At 45.1% G+C, this 14,305-nt stretch overlaps 1 protein-coding gene across 1 annotated transcript in view; it reads right to left on the reverse strand.

Moving 5' to 3' along the window:
* The window catches only part of SPAG17 (sperm associated antigen 17), a 104,233-nt gene that overhangs the window by 48,981 nt on the left and 40,947 nt on the right, over positions 1-14,305 (reverse strand). Inside the window, 8 exon segments of the mRNA XM_042779028.1 lie at positions 682-836; positions 2,223-2,339; positions 3,042-3,082; positions 6,163-6,393; positions 8,722-8,872; positions 11,308-11,421; positions 11,505-11,642; positions 13,381-13,502. Coding sequence (XP_042634962.1) covers positions 682-836; positions 2,223-2,339; positions 3,042-3,082; positions 6,163-6,393; positions 8,722-8,872; positions 11,308-11,421; positions 11,505-11,642; positions 13,381-13,502 — 1,069 coding nt within the window.

A 14,305-nucleotide genomic window follows, 5' to 3' on the forward strand; every position in this document is an offset into this window, starting at 1 on the left:
AGGATACCTGCAGACAAATGTGGGGGAGGTATTTTTATACTGGACAATTTGTTTGAAATTTTGATAAATCTTATTAATCCACAGAGCACCAGAGTGACATGGTTAAAGACACCTCAGCTATCTCTCCACGGCATTTTAACATTTTTACCTATCAGTACATCTGCAGTCAATTATTTGGAATAGTAGTTGCATCTACATCATTATTTATATCACTGTTTCAGTGCAAAAATATGTTCCAAAATAAACAGGTCCACTAACAAAAGAGTTAATAGTGGACATATCAACCAATTGCACATCTCTAACTGGAGAACAGATATTGAAAAATAATTAAGAATGTGTTATTCTGTAAAAAAATTCTAATATTAATGAAAGGATTTCAACTTTTCTCAAAAAAAAAAAAACCAAAACCAACCAACCAACCAAAAAAAAAAAAACCCAAAAAAAAACAACCCAACAAAAAACCCAACAAAAAAAGTCCACTAAATCACTCAATTTATGCACATATCACCCAGGAAAGTTCAAAAGAATTCTTTTGATACAGCACTGTTTTTGACTGGCATGACTTTCTTTCTTGTAAATATGTCACATAGCCATACCTTAATTTCAGAGCTTTGCCCTAAGCTCATGAAGGCTTTAATCAAAAATTACTGTGAATGAGACAGGGAAGATAAAATCCATTACCTGAACCCAACATTAGAGTGCAGAGCAATATTCCAAGTCTCTTGGCACAGACGATGTTGATTCATAGGATTGTGAAAAACCATTAGTAAAGAGTTATCTTGGGTATGATAAAAGGAATCAATACATCTATATTCTTGGGATGCTGTATGAAGAACCTGAAAAGGAAAGAAATAAAGGTACATCCTCCCTGCAGATGGTAGCATATGTGCAGAGGCTACACAGCACAGCTTTGAGCAACAGGTACTCCAGAACACTCTCCTACAAGATGTACTCAAAGCATTTGGATTCCAGCAAATTGTTCAAGTAGGTGAAAATTGAAACTGCATTACTATTCATATTGAGAAGAAACACCAGCTATGCTCCACCTTCTGACTGACCATGAATGAAAAACTTCAACTACAAAAAAACCAAACAAATTAAAATATTTAACAAATACTTAAACAAGTTTAAAAATGAAATACTTAAATAAATAGCAAATAAAATCAGAATTATCATATACCAGATAAAAAGAAAACCAATTTATCTTTTAATCTCAGTTGAGTTTACTTCGTGTTCAATTTGCTATACCATGACCTGCACATCTCTGAGATTTGCTGTGATCTACATTATTCCACTCTGCTCTGTACTGCTCCATCATTTTCAATATTTATACTGCCTGCAGGTTGAAAATTATTTTTATAGTCATAGGGAGAAGAAAGCCTTCTTATAAACTATTATTTTTCAGAACCATGCAACTGAAGGTTCTAGAAGGATCTGTTCTATGATCTTCTCAGGAACAGAGGTGAGGCTGATTAAGTTGGTAGATCCTAGGTCCTCCTTTCTACCCTTTTTAAAGATGTGCAAAATGTTTCTCTTTATCCAGTCATCTGGGATTTCACCTGACTGCCATGACTTTTCTTTCAAAATTTTTGGCTGCAATAAAATGCTATTCTTTATTACTTTTATTTTCCATTAGTATCTTTTTACTAGGCTCACTAATAATTGACAGTTGAAGTAGTATTAGCTATTTATGTTGCATATGAAGGGATTTCCCATGCACTGAAATGCATGACTAGACTTTAAAATTGTCACAGTAAAGCTGTGCTGCAAAAGTCCAGGCAGCACTTCTTTCACCTAAGTATAGCACATATCAGGCTCAAATAAGAATTATAGCCTATGAAGTTCAAGGCAGCACAGGAACTAAAAATCCACTTTCAGATTTGTTATTCTTTCCTTCTGCAAGATAAGTTTTAGTGTTTAGCTTGCAAGACTTCTATAAATGAAGCTTTCAGTCCTTAAAGGGTGAAGTCTCCACCACACTTTCAGCTAAGAGACTTGCTGCCAAATAGGACAACTCCAGTTTGGCTTAAATGAGGAAATAAAAACCCATTACAAGCTAAACTTCACATGATGAATGGAGAAGTAGTTAAAGCACAAGGAGTTTTGGTAAAAAGATAAAACTGAATCAATTATCGAGCAGAAAAATACCCTGAACTCCACTACTACTTTATATAGTGCTCTGAGGGTGGACTGTATGTATGAAATTGTCAGTTCACAGATACCTGACAAAGAACATGCGGTTGAAAATGCTCTTCCAAACTCCAGTCTGTCAAGCAACGCCTCTGTGTCTTTTTTATTTCTTCTAAACTTGGTCCTAAGCCATAATTTTCCAGATTCACCTCAAAATACAACAAATCAAAATAATGAATATCAACATTTCAGAGTCAGTATTAAATGGACTGTAATCTTGTTGGATTAATAGACAGCACTCCATATTGCATCACAGTTAACTTCATTTTGATGCATACCCATATGGCACTGTTTAATAAAAAATACAATTACTCCCAAGCACATTTGGTTTTGGAGGTTTTATGACAAAATAATCTAAATACTTTTACTATTAGCTTATATGTTTTTGAGTTCTGTAAGCAATTATGAGTATTCAAACATGTCCCATCAGGTAATTTCAAAATTGCTATGTTTATTATGGGATACATGGCAGAAAGGTGATTCTGAAGATGCCAAACTACACAGTATACTAGTGTGACACAGTTTGACAATTTCTTTTAAACTTTCACGTTTGTATTTGATCCCTGGTATTCAGCAAAACCAGCACAGAATTATCATTAACAGCTTCATCAAAATCCATCACCTTAGAATTTAAATAAAGTGATTTCACAGTGCTTAAAAGTTGTGTTAGTATTTGCCAAACATCACAAAATTAACTTTTGCATGCATTATTGCAAAGGAATCCCCAGTAACACAGCCTAGCATTGAGCAGTATCTTCTGCTGCCTCATGTAAAGTCTAGCTGACTCCATTTCTCACACTCGCCATATCAGAATAAAGAAGATCCAATTTTATGTTCAAAAGAGGACCAACCACAGCATCTCCTTCATCTTCGTCACTTGCTTCTGCATGCCCTGGAAATTGAAAGCAGAATTTAAAGAATTGTTCCAGAAATTTCAACCCTACTAATGTTGGAGTAATGCATTTTCCTTAGTCTTCCTTGACTGACATCAAGTTGAAGTTTTCTTTTTTCACACTTGTCCTGTAAATACACAATCAGCTCTGCTACACTTCTATACTAAGAGAGTACTTTAAAATCCAGTAACAGGTGCCAGATAATTATATAAAATTAAAAGAAAAAGAAAAAAGGACTAATTTAAAAAACTCACTTAAATCATCCTTTCTATCTGACCCATGCTGACCCACTAAAAATACTCTCAGAATTATCCTCCAGATTCATAAACAAAGAACCATTTTTCTTCATACTTTAAAAAGCAGTCTTTTACACAGGTAACATTAATATAAAAGACAAGACCAACTGTATTTTTACACATTTTTGACAAATGCAAATTTTAAAGTTTGAATTAATTTGGTTTATACAAATCCATAAGCTACTGACAGAATATTACTTCTGAGGATCTGATGAGTCGTTCCATTGTTGCAATGAGCACCTGACATGAACAGAATCACATGAGGACTTTAACTTCTATATTCTCTCAATTAAAAAAAAATTCATTTAATAGAATTCTTTATTCCCTAAGTAAGGGCAGAGGTCATTAATATTTGATCAAAATTCACATGTACAGGAAAATAACTCTTTTTGGTGAAAATTGCTCCACAAAGTATTTATAAGTTTGTTATAACCAGCTCAGCTTCCAGACATACATCTTTAGGCTCTGCTTCTCTTGGAACTTACTCTGTTTACTGACTGCCTTTAGACGATTGAAGAAACCTGAAAACAACTGTTTTATCTTCCTGGTATTTACATTTGTGCTACAGAAGTGTTGAAATGTTATGCTTTTAACTACAAAATTTAATATCATGACATAGTACACAAGCAAAACAAACTAACACCAAAAATGTTCCCAAGATTCAGAAGAAAAGCAGATAAGCAGGACTCATCTTTGCCTGGTCCAGTCTTCCAAGGAAAGTATCCCATCTAAGCTGTTTGTTTAGACATCTCTATTAGGAAAGTATGGACAGCGTCACAAAGTACTGCATCCAGTTCTGGGGTCCACAGGGAACAGGTCTTGAAGCAGATCTAAAGTGCAGCCAGTGAAGGTGACTACAAGGATGAAGAACCTCCTCTAAAGACAGGTTCAGAGAGTTCAGCCTGGAGCAGGTTCTGAGTAGTCAGAGTCTGAGTTATCCTGGAGTTATAGGATAAGGAGTGATGGCTTTAAAGGAAAGGAGGATAGATTCAGAGTACAGTAATTTCACGACCACAAGGCGCACCGGACTATAAGGTGCACCCCACCGGGAGTTGGCAAATTTCACAACTTTGTAGATCATATAAGGCACACTGGACTATAAGGTGCACTTTATTTTTTGCAGCGAGGAGCCGCCCCCAGCTCCCCCTGCGCAGTTGTTGGCCGAGGCCCCACCTCAACCCCACAGCCATGGGCCCCCGGGCCCGCCTGTACCTGGCAGGAGGGGCGCCGCGAGCCCGCCTGTACCCAGGAGCCACGGCTCCGTGGGCCCCCTGCACCCAGCAGCCACGGCTCTGCCTCCACCCGGGCTCGCCTGTACCCAGGAGCCACGGCTCCGTGGGCCCCCTGCACCCAGCAGCCACGGCTCTGCCTCCACCCGGGCTCGTCTGTACCCAGGAGCCAGGGCTCAGACAGCCCCCTGTACCCAGCAGCCACGGCTCTGCCTCCACTCGGGTTCGTCTGTACCCAGGAGCCACAGTTCCACCGGCCCCCTGCACCCAGCAGCCACGGGTCCGCCGGCCACTGGGCCCGCCTGTACCCAGGACCCATGGTTCCGCCGGCCCCCTGCACCCAGCAGCCACACTTCTGCCTCCACTAGGGTTCGTCTGTACCCAGGACCTGTGGCTCAGCTGGCCCCCTGCACCCAGCAGCCACGGGTCCACTGGCCCCCAGGCCCGCCTGTACCCAGGAGCCACAGTTCCACCGGCCCCCTGTACCCAGGAGCCACGGCTCCGCCGGCCCCTGGGCCCACCTGTACCCGGCAGGAGGGGTGCTGCGGGCCCACCTGTACCCAGGACCTGTGGCTCCGCCGACCCCCTGCAGCCAGCCGCCACGGCTCTGCCTCCACTCGGGCTTGCCTGTACCCAGGAGCCGCGGCGCCACGGGCCCCCATGCACCCGTCAGTTGCGGGCCCCCGGCCCCCCTGCACCCAGTAGCCGCAGTGCCACGGGCCCCTGGACTCGCCTCCACCCGGCAGCCACGGCCCCGCCTCCACCCCGCTCCCGCAGCCCTGCCGGCTTCCCCTGCGGCTCATGGCTCACACTTCTGGGTTGGCAAATTTCCAAACTTTTGCCCACATATAAGGCACACCGGACTATAAGGCACACTTCCGGGTTCGAGCGAAAATTTTAGTCAAAAGGATGCGCCTTATAGTTGTGAAATTACTGTAGGTATAAGGAAGAATTTTTTACCATAAGGGTGGTGAAACACTGGAACATGTTTCCCAGAAGTATGGTGGATGCACAATCCCAGAAAGCACTGAAGGTCAGACTGGACTCTGCGAAACTTGGTCTAGTTGAAAATGTCTCTGCTTATTGCAGGGATGTCAGAACAGATGACCTTTAGAAACTCCTGCCAACCTAAACAATGATTCTATGATTCTGTGATCATGAACCTAAAGGCATAATTGCTTAAACCCACTTAATTTCTACTTTTCTTGCATCCTGAAAAAATAATCACTTGTTTTTAATGTTGCTTTTTGGCCAACCCAACTCCTTTAACAAGGGCAACAACTTTTCATTATGTTAGAATCTGCAGGAGAAAATTTAGAACTTCAGAAGATTATTTCTGCATCACCTACAATTGTTAATGCTGTAGTACAAAATAGCTTTTGTCTTTATTCTTATATTCCTACAGAGTTACTCAATGTACAGGCTATATAATACTTGAAAATTTCTTGACTTGTATAAAGAAGAAAAATCACATCCCTGCATTAGCAAATTATATGGTAAGACAAATAGTGGATTCAAATTCTTCAGAAGCAACGTAAACAGAAATCTTTTTACCAGAGCCTCTTGTAGATTTCCCATTAAGCTTCTTTTCCATAAGAAACAGTTGTCTCAGCCGTCTTGCAAACATGTCTGGATCATCCCAAGGGATATAAGACACTTCAGAATCACCTCCAACCCTAGATCCAGAGCTCTCCAGAAAACCAGAGTCACTCAGCCCAGTCAGCTTCAGGCTTTCAAAAGTAAACACTCTGAAGGCTCTTTCTACCTCAGTCCAACTCAGAAGTTCTACAAAAGAATTACAATCATTAACTGAAAATGTCCTTAGAGCTCAGCAGAAAATAAATACAAAACTACTTAAGCGTATTGTTCTTGGCAACTCTGCAAAAGCCAACAGCAATTTCCTTAATGGTACTGGATCAACTTATGTGGGCTACATTTTACACTGCATTCAAAGTTGAATGTTTCCAAATTGCAAAATGATATGCCTAAGTATTAATCCATCTTAAATGAAGTGGTTCCTACATTTGAATACCTTCTGCCTCATTAACTTCATAGAAATATGTTGATTTTAGAATACAGATTAGACTTATCAGGTAAATTAGCAACTAGTTATTTTCAATTCATGAAATGTTTCCTTTATCTGTAACTTCTCAAAAAAGTATCAATCTTTTTCCTCTTCAGACGGAATTTTATACATAATTTAAACAGAAGTATGCAAGGTGCAAAGGCAATAATAAATCCTATTTCTGCTTTATGTATCCATGTCCATATAAAAGCAAAGGCTTTGCCAGCTAAGTTACCAATTTGGCAGTACAGTATGGTCCAGTGAGGATCATGAAATTCAACACCCATCAGCTGGAACACTATAGCAATAATGAATACTTTAATAGTTTACTGTACAAAATTAACATACCAACAACTAGAAACAACACAGTGAAGTGTGAATTAATCCAACACAGGGAATTCAAGATGAAAGAGCTGGGAAAGTACAGTAATTTCACGACCATAAGGTGCACCAGACTATAAGGTGCACTTTTTTTTTGCAGCGAGGCTCCGCCCCCAGCTCCCCCCGCACGCTTGCCGGCCGAGGCCCCGCCTCAACCCGGCAGCCATTGGTCCCCAGGCCTGCCTGTACCCGGCAGGGCCGGGCTATGCCCGCCGCCGCTCCGTGCAGCGTCCCCAGGGCCCCGCTGCTCCGGGAGTTCCCTGGGGCTCCGGGTGTCATGTGCTCCCCGGCGCACCGGGAACCCCGCACTGCTGGCGCACTCCGGGAGTCCCCTGGCGCTCCGGGTGACCCAATGCCGGCAGGCTTGCCCCATGCCGCCGCTGCCCCGATTCCGGCTGCTTGCCCCCCGCCCCGCGCGGCAGCTGCTCCGAGTCTGGTGGCTTTCCCGCTTCCCGCGCGGCAGCTGCTCCGATTCCAGCGGCTTTCCCCCTCCCCGTGTGGGGGGGTGCCCCGATTCCAGCGGCTTTCCCCCTCTCCGCGTGGCAGCCGCTCCGATTCCGGCAGCTTTCGCTCACCTCACGCGGCGGCCGCTGTGATTCCGGCGGTTTTCCCCATCCCCGCGCAGGGGACGCCCCGATGCTGGCGGGGCCGCCCCGATGCCGGCGGGGCCGCCCCACATGGGGGACGCCCCGATGTCGGTGGGCCCGCCCCGTGCGGGGGACGCCCCGGTGCCGGCGGGGCCGCCCCGATGCCAGCAGGCCTGCCCCGCGCAGGGGACGCCCCGATGCCGGTGGACTCGCACTTCCGGGGTGGCAAATGTCACAACTTTGTACATCAGATAAGGCGCACCGGACTATAAGGCGCACTTCCGGTTTCGGGGGAAAATTTTAGTCAAAAGGGTGCACCTTATAGTCGTGAAATTACTGTACTTTCAAATCCTGTGCCTTATATGATGACATGAATGTAACCAAAGGGATTAGGATGTTTATGTTTCTTAATAACCTAGAGAAGATTTTTGATACTACCTAAGCGTATTTACATAGTCTTTGGGATTGTTTCCCAGTGTATGTCATGGTGGCAAGCACACTCCAAGAAAAGGTACTGTAGAAGTGATTATGGTTGGAGAAGTGAATGTATTCTTGGTTTGATAAAGGGACTGTTATAAAGTAGTTTCATTATTAACACCAAGAGCTTACAGAGAATACATTCTGAAAGCTGTGTGTTGCTCTATAAAAATTATAATATACATGTGCTTTACCTCCAACAGTGAGTTGATAAATAAACACAGTTTACATCAGTGTCTCTCAAAATGCATTCTACATTCTAGGATCAAAATTGCAATTGCTACAGTTTGTTTTTTTCCTCAGAATTAATAAGTGGTTTTATGCTTGCAAACATAAGCAAATAAAGTAGTTCCAAGATACTTTCAGCTCTTAGTAATGCAACATTTAACACTCATATAGTTGTTCCCAATAACCACAAAACTGAGGTCTGAAGTTAGGGTTAACTTGTATAGTATGCTATAATTGTATATAAGCAAGGATGTGAAAATTTTGCAAAGGTTTTTTTGTCAGCTTAAAAATATTGTCCCAAAATTCCTGCTATTTAAGAGGCTCATCAACCAGAAATAAAAAGAATGGAAATTATATCAATTAATATCATTTTACCAGTAGGACAATAATGCATGAGCTCATGAGCTCTGGCCAAGCGTTTAGTGTTGTTTTCAGTTGAAGGAGGGGTGAAATGGGTAAGTTCTGTAAGAGGTAGTTTATCCATCATTTCACGCTCAATCTTTTCTGGATTTAAGTTCTCCTGGACCTGGAACAGAAATCAAAGTACCAGAGTTAAAGTAAACTTTCACACTATCGACTTTCCAAAAGCTACAGTAATTTCATGACTATAAGGCGCACCCTTTTAACTAAAATTTTCGTCTGAACCCAGAAGTGCGCCTTATAGTCCAGTGCGCCTTATATATGGAAGAAGTTCGTAAAATTGCCAACCTGGAAGTGTGAGCCGCAGCGGCGCGCAACAAAGAAACGAATTGCTGGCAGGTGCTCAATTTGCAAACATTTTTCAAAGATTGGTGTAGCCTTTAAATGCAGCCCCAGCTGCCCTCCCCATGCAGCGTGCGACGGCACTCCTGCCCGCCCCCGGCGCCGGCTGGCACGGCTCACGGCTCCCGGCTCCCACCGTGCAACCGCGCTGCGTCCCGGCTTCCCTGCGGCCGGCGGCGGCGGCGCTTCCCATTGTTTCCCCGCGGCCGCACTGCTTCTCTCCGCTTCCCCAGGGCTGCGCCACTTGTCGCGGCTTTTTGGCGACCACAAGGGCTCCGCCAGCACCACAATTCGGCGGCCGCAAGGGGCTCAGCCGTTGCCGCAATTTGGCGGCCACAGGGGCTCCACCGGCATTGCAATTTGGTGGCTGCAGGGGCTCGGCCGGCGCTGCGGTTTGGTGGCCGCGGGGGCTGGGCCGCTGCTGCGATTCAGCGGCCGCAAGGGGCTCCGCCGGCGCCGCGACTCGGCGGCCACAGGGGCTCCACCGGCGTTGCGATTTGGCAGTCGCAAGGGGCTCGGCCACTGCTGCGATTTGGCAGCCGCAAGGGGCTCGGCCACTGCCGCAATTCGGTGGCCACAAGGGGCTCCGCCGGTGCTGCGACTTGGCGGCCGCCGGGGCTCTGCCAATACCACAATTCGGCGGCTGCAAGGGGCTCCGCCGGTGCCATGATTTGGCGGCCACAAGGGGCTTCTCCGCTGCTGCAACCCGGCGGCCGCAAGAGGTTCTGCTGGCGCCGTGACTCGGCGGCCGCTGGGGCTCGGCTAGCGCCGGGATACGGCGACCGCGGGGGTTTCCCCACTGCCGCGATTCGGCAGCTGCAGGGGCTTCCCCACCACTGCTTCTCCGCCGCTGCTTTTTCGCGGCTGCAGCAGCTCGGCCGGCACTGCCTTTTGGCCGCCGCAGGGGTTTCACTGCCGCTGCTCCGATGCCGCCGCCGGGTGGGCTCTGCTTGGGGCTGTTCCAGGCTCACACTTCTTGTTCCCTCCGCGCCCAGGCCTGGGCCGCCCAGGTTCTTGTTTCCCCCTCGCCCTGGCCGGGGTCAGCACCGCCCAGCTTCTCATTCCCCCCACGCCTGTGGTGGCGCTGCCCAGCTTCTTGTTCTGCCCGGGCCAGTGCCGGCGCTGGTTCCCTCCCTAACCGCGCGGTTCCTGCCGGCTGTGGCCGCCCGCTCCTGCCCCCACCTCGCGACTCGGCGCTCCTGCGGCACCACCCCCCCATCGCGGCTCACACTTCCGGTTTGGCAAATTTCGCAACTTTGTCCATCAGATAAGGCGCACTTCCAGGTTCGGGGAAAAAATTTAGTCAAAAGGGTGTGCCTTACAGTCGTGAAATTACTGTATATGAAATACATCAAGCATAGCATATGTCTGCTAAGAGCATCTCTTATGTTGATTACTCAGTTCTTCCTTCTGCTTGAATACATCCAACGTGTCAAACTTGAGTTCTTTCTGAATAGTTTTAATCAATGATTGCCAAAGTATTCCCCAGATAATTTTTAATCCATGAAGCCAGACAGACACACCTTAGCTGTGAAATCTAGGACTGCGTTATCACTTGTATTATCCTCAGTAAATTTTTAAGGTTTAATGGTAGAACTGCACCTTGCCTTTGGAAAAATTCAAGACATTCACAACCATTTTTTGATTCAGAAAGTCTGGGAACTGTTACTTTGCAATAAACCCAAACTATGCAGTCTCTGAACCTTTCTGCTTTTGTTAGAATTTGGCAGTATCTTGGTTACACACTATGCTCCAATCATTTAGCCAACCTGAATATATTTCTTGTTCTCATTAGTAAGTGCTGTGTATTTTCTTCTGTTTCTCAACATTTTAGCATTCTCAACATCTTAGTCTGCACAGTAAATCACAGTAAACAAGTTAGAAACTCATTTTCCACAGTATCATCATTGTTTAACAGCAAATCAACAGTTCTGTAATATCTCTCATCTATGCTAAAGGTTAAACATTCTCATTAATAATGCAAATAGATCACTGAAACCAGTATGTTTGTGCTCCATGTTTGTGAGGTCTCCTCGTTAGTAACCCAACTAAACGTGTTGGTGTGTCCACCTCAGTAGGAAAAAGATCTAGTATATGCTGTCCTGTTTTGTAAAAACACCACTCCCCTCTTCTAGTGCATTGAGCATTCATTGCCTGTGAACTTCAGAAATATTTCTATATAAATAGGTTGAACCGTACCTTCAGCAGGTGTAACCGCTGAGACAGGGCATCATGGTAGTTAAATAAGAGAGGGTACTGGGGGGTGACAGTCTCTTTTTCACTGTATTTAGGAGAAAAGTAGTCATATAGATTCTGTTTAAAAAGAAAAGGAAGAGGTATTAAACCCCAATAATGAGATTTGCCATTTTAGGAAATGAACAAAAGACAACACAAACCTTTTTTTCACTCATAGGAAGTGAAAGAGAAGGAAGGACAGAGATTATATGATCTGCAATGGCATGATGCATCCCATCTGCCTGAGCCTCTGATGCTACCAGACTTGGTGGTGTAAGGTATTCTTCACTTGCAATAACCTGGCAAATACACTATATGTTAGCTTCCATCACACTATGACTGCTGCTTAACTTTGCCAGAAATACCAAGCAAATCCTGCTATAAACTAAGCACACACCCATAAATTCTGTCAGGAAAGAAAAGCCTAATTTTTTCTACAAGTAGCAAAAATACATTTTTCCAAGTTAGTTTCCACACAAAACAAAGATTATGGAAAACAGATTTAAATGCTTTTCCTATCAGTTGCTTTTGAAAGGATGAGAAGAAAAATATTTCTAACTTGAAATGTTAAGAATTTTTAAGGAACTCAGGTTATTAAAAACTGATTGTCTATTAAGTGTAGGACTTCGAGTATTCTTACCTGAGCCTATTTTCAGACTAAGTTACAAAAAGTAAAAGCCCTAAAATTAGGCTGAAATTTTACCCCAAAAAGAAGAAGGATTTCCAAATTATATTGTGTGTCTCTTCTAAATCATAGATTGTGCCTGAACACAACAGAAGTCAGATTTGTCTAGCACTAGCATTGATGTTCTTATGTTAGGCTTCACCTATGACCTTTTAACTGAGCAAATCAGCAAAAGTTCTGTATCAATAACATTGCTGTAGGACATGAAAACTTGTTATTCACTTAGATAAGAAATTGCACCTTTCTCCTAATTTGATTATATTTGTAGACTTCAGAAGTTAATTATGGAATAACACTATATATATATATATACATCTATATATATATATATATATACACATATACAGCAATTTCATGATTACAAGCCGCACTGACTATAAGTCGCATTGCCGGGTGTTGGCAAACATTTCGTTCTTTGTCCATACACAAGCCGCACCCAATTATAAGCTGCTCTGTCGTTCGCAGCAAGGACCCGTGTGCAACAAAGTTGCCAAATAGTAACAGAATCGTGGCATAGCGGGGTTTACTGGCTTGGCTCGGGCTGTGAGGGCTCAGGGCTGCCAACGGGGCCAGGTGGCCCAGCTCAGCACTGCCGCTCGGCGGGGCCGCTCGGGGCCGGCCACCGCAGCCACTGGGCTCACTCGCCCCGGCGCTGCGCCGCAGTGGCAGGGGGGACACGGAGCACGCCGGCACCCGTGGTGGTGATGGGAGGCGGGGATGGAGTCCCCCCGCTCCCGCGGCGGTGGCACACAGGGACGGGAGCCCCCCGCCTCCCCCTGAGCTGCGGGGCCAGCAGGAGGGAGCCTCCCGCCTTCCCCCCGGGCCGCGGGGCCAGCAGGAGGGAGCTTCCCCACCTCTCCCGGGTCGCGGGGCCAGCAGGAGAGAGCCCCTGCCTCCCCCTGAGCCACAGGGCCAGCAGGAGGGAGCTCCCCCGCCTCTCCCTCTCCCCGTGCTGCCTGTACGGAGCCCGGCTCCACCCACCGCACAACAGAGTAACCAATTCGTAACAATCGTGTAAATGCCGGGTTTTACTGGCAGTTTGCACTGACTTGGTTTGCACTTCTGGGGTTGGAAATGTCAGAAAATTATTCACATATTAGCCGCTCCTGAGTGTAAACTGCATTTCCGGTGTGGGAGCAAAATTTTGCTCAAAACGGTGCGGCTTGTAATCGTGAAATTACTGTATATATCTGTACAGGGTAAGTGCACAATCAAAATTTGGAATTTTGACTCCTATTGAACCTCCTTGCTCAGTGCCTCAATGCATAGTCTTATATTTTAGGTTAAATAGATGATCTTTGGCAATTCATTATATTAGCTCTAGGCCAAAATTGAAAAGAGAACATTCTCACCTGTTCCAACATGCAGCTCAGCATTAAGGGTACAGAAAAGAACTCCTCAGGAATTTGACTCAGCAAGTCATTGTAATACCTCATGTCCACAGAAGGAAACAGAATATAAGTTTCTTCAGATGCTATATTAAGACATAAAACATTAAGATATGTTTATTCAGAAATGCCAATTTATATTCCAAGTCAGTTCTGCAAGTTTGCAGATGATACAAAACTGGAAAGAGCTGTTGACTCTCCCAAAGGCAGGGAGGCCCTCCAGAGAGACCTTGACTAATTAAGAGGGCTGGGCAATTATCAACCTTACAAAGCTGAAAAAGCAGAAGTGTTGGATTCCGTGCCTGGGATAAACCAACCCTGGATATACAGACAGACTGGGGAATAAGATGCCAGAGAGCAGCACCAGAGAAAGGGACCCAGGGGTCCTGTTTGATGAAAAATTGAATCTGAGTCAGCAATGCTCGGGTAGCCAGGAGGGCCAAGTGTGCCCTGGGGGGCATCAGGCACAGCATCACCAGCAGGGCAAGGGAGGGGACTGTCCCACGCTGCTCTGCTCTGAGGTAGCCTCACCTCAAGTAAGGGGAGGTTTAGGTTGCGTATTAGAGAAATTTTCACCCAGAAGGTGTTTGGGTACTGTAACAGGCTCCCCAGGAAAGTGGTCATAGCACCAAGCCTGACAGTTCAAGAAGTATTTGGTAAACGGTTTCAGGCACATGGTGTGATGTCCTATGTAGGGCTAAGTGGTACTCAATGATCCTTGTGTGTCCCTTCCAACCGAAAATATTCTGTGATTCTGTGAAGTTCAGACAATATTTATTAAAAAGAGTCTAACACAGTTAGAGATCGAACAAAATTACTGAGATTGTTTGAATCAGGCTCTGACTATAAACAGATAGAAAATGTGATTTTCTAAAGAACTTGGTTTATC

The sequence above is a fragment of the Catharus ustulatus genome, chromosome 2, assembly GCF_009819885.2.
Source record: "Catharus ustulatus isolate bCatUst1 chromosome 2, bCatUst1.pri.v2, whole genome shotgun sequence".
Lineage (NCBI taxonomy): Eukaryota > Metazoa > Chordata > Aves > Passeriformes > Turdidae > Catharus > Catharus ustulatus.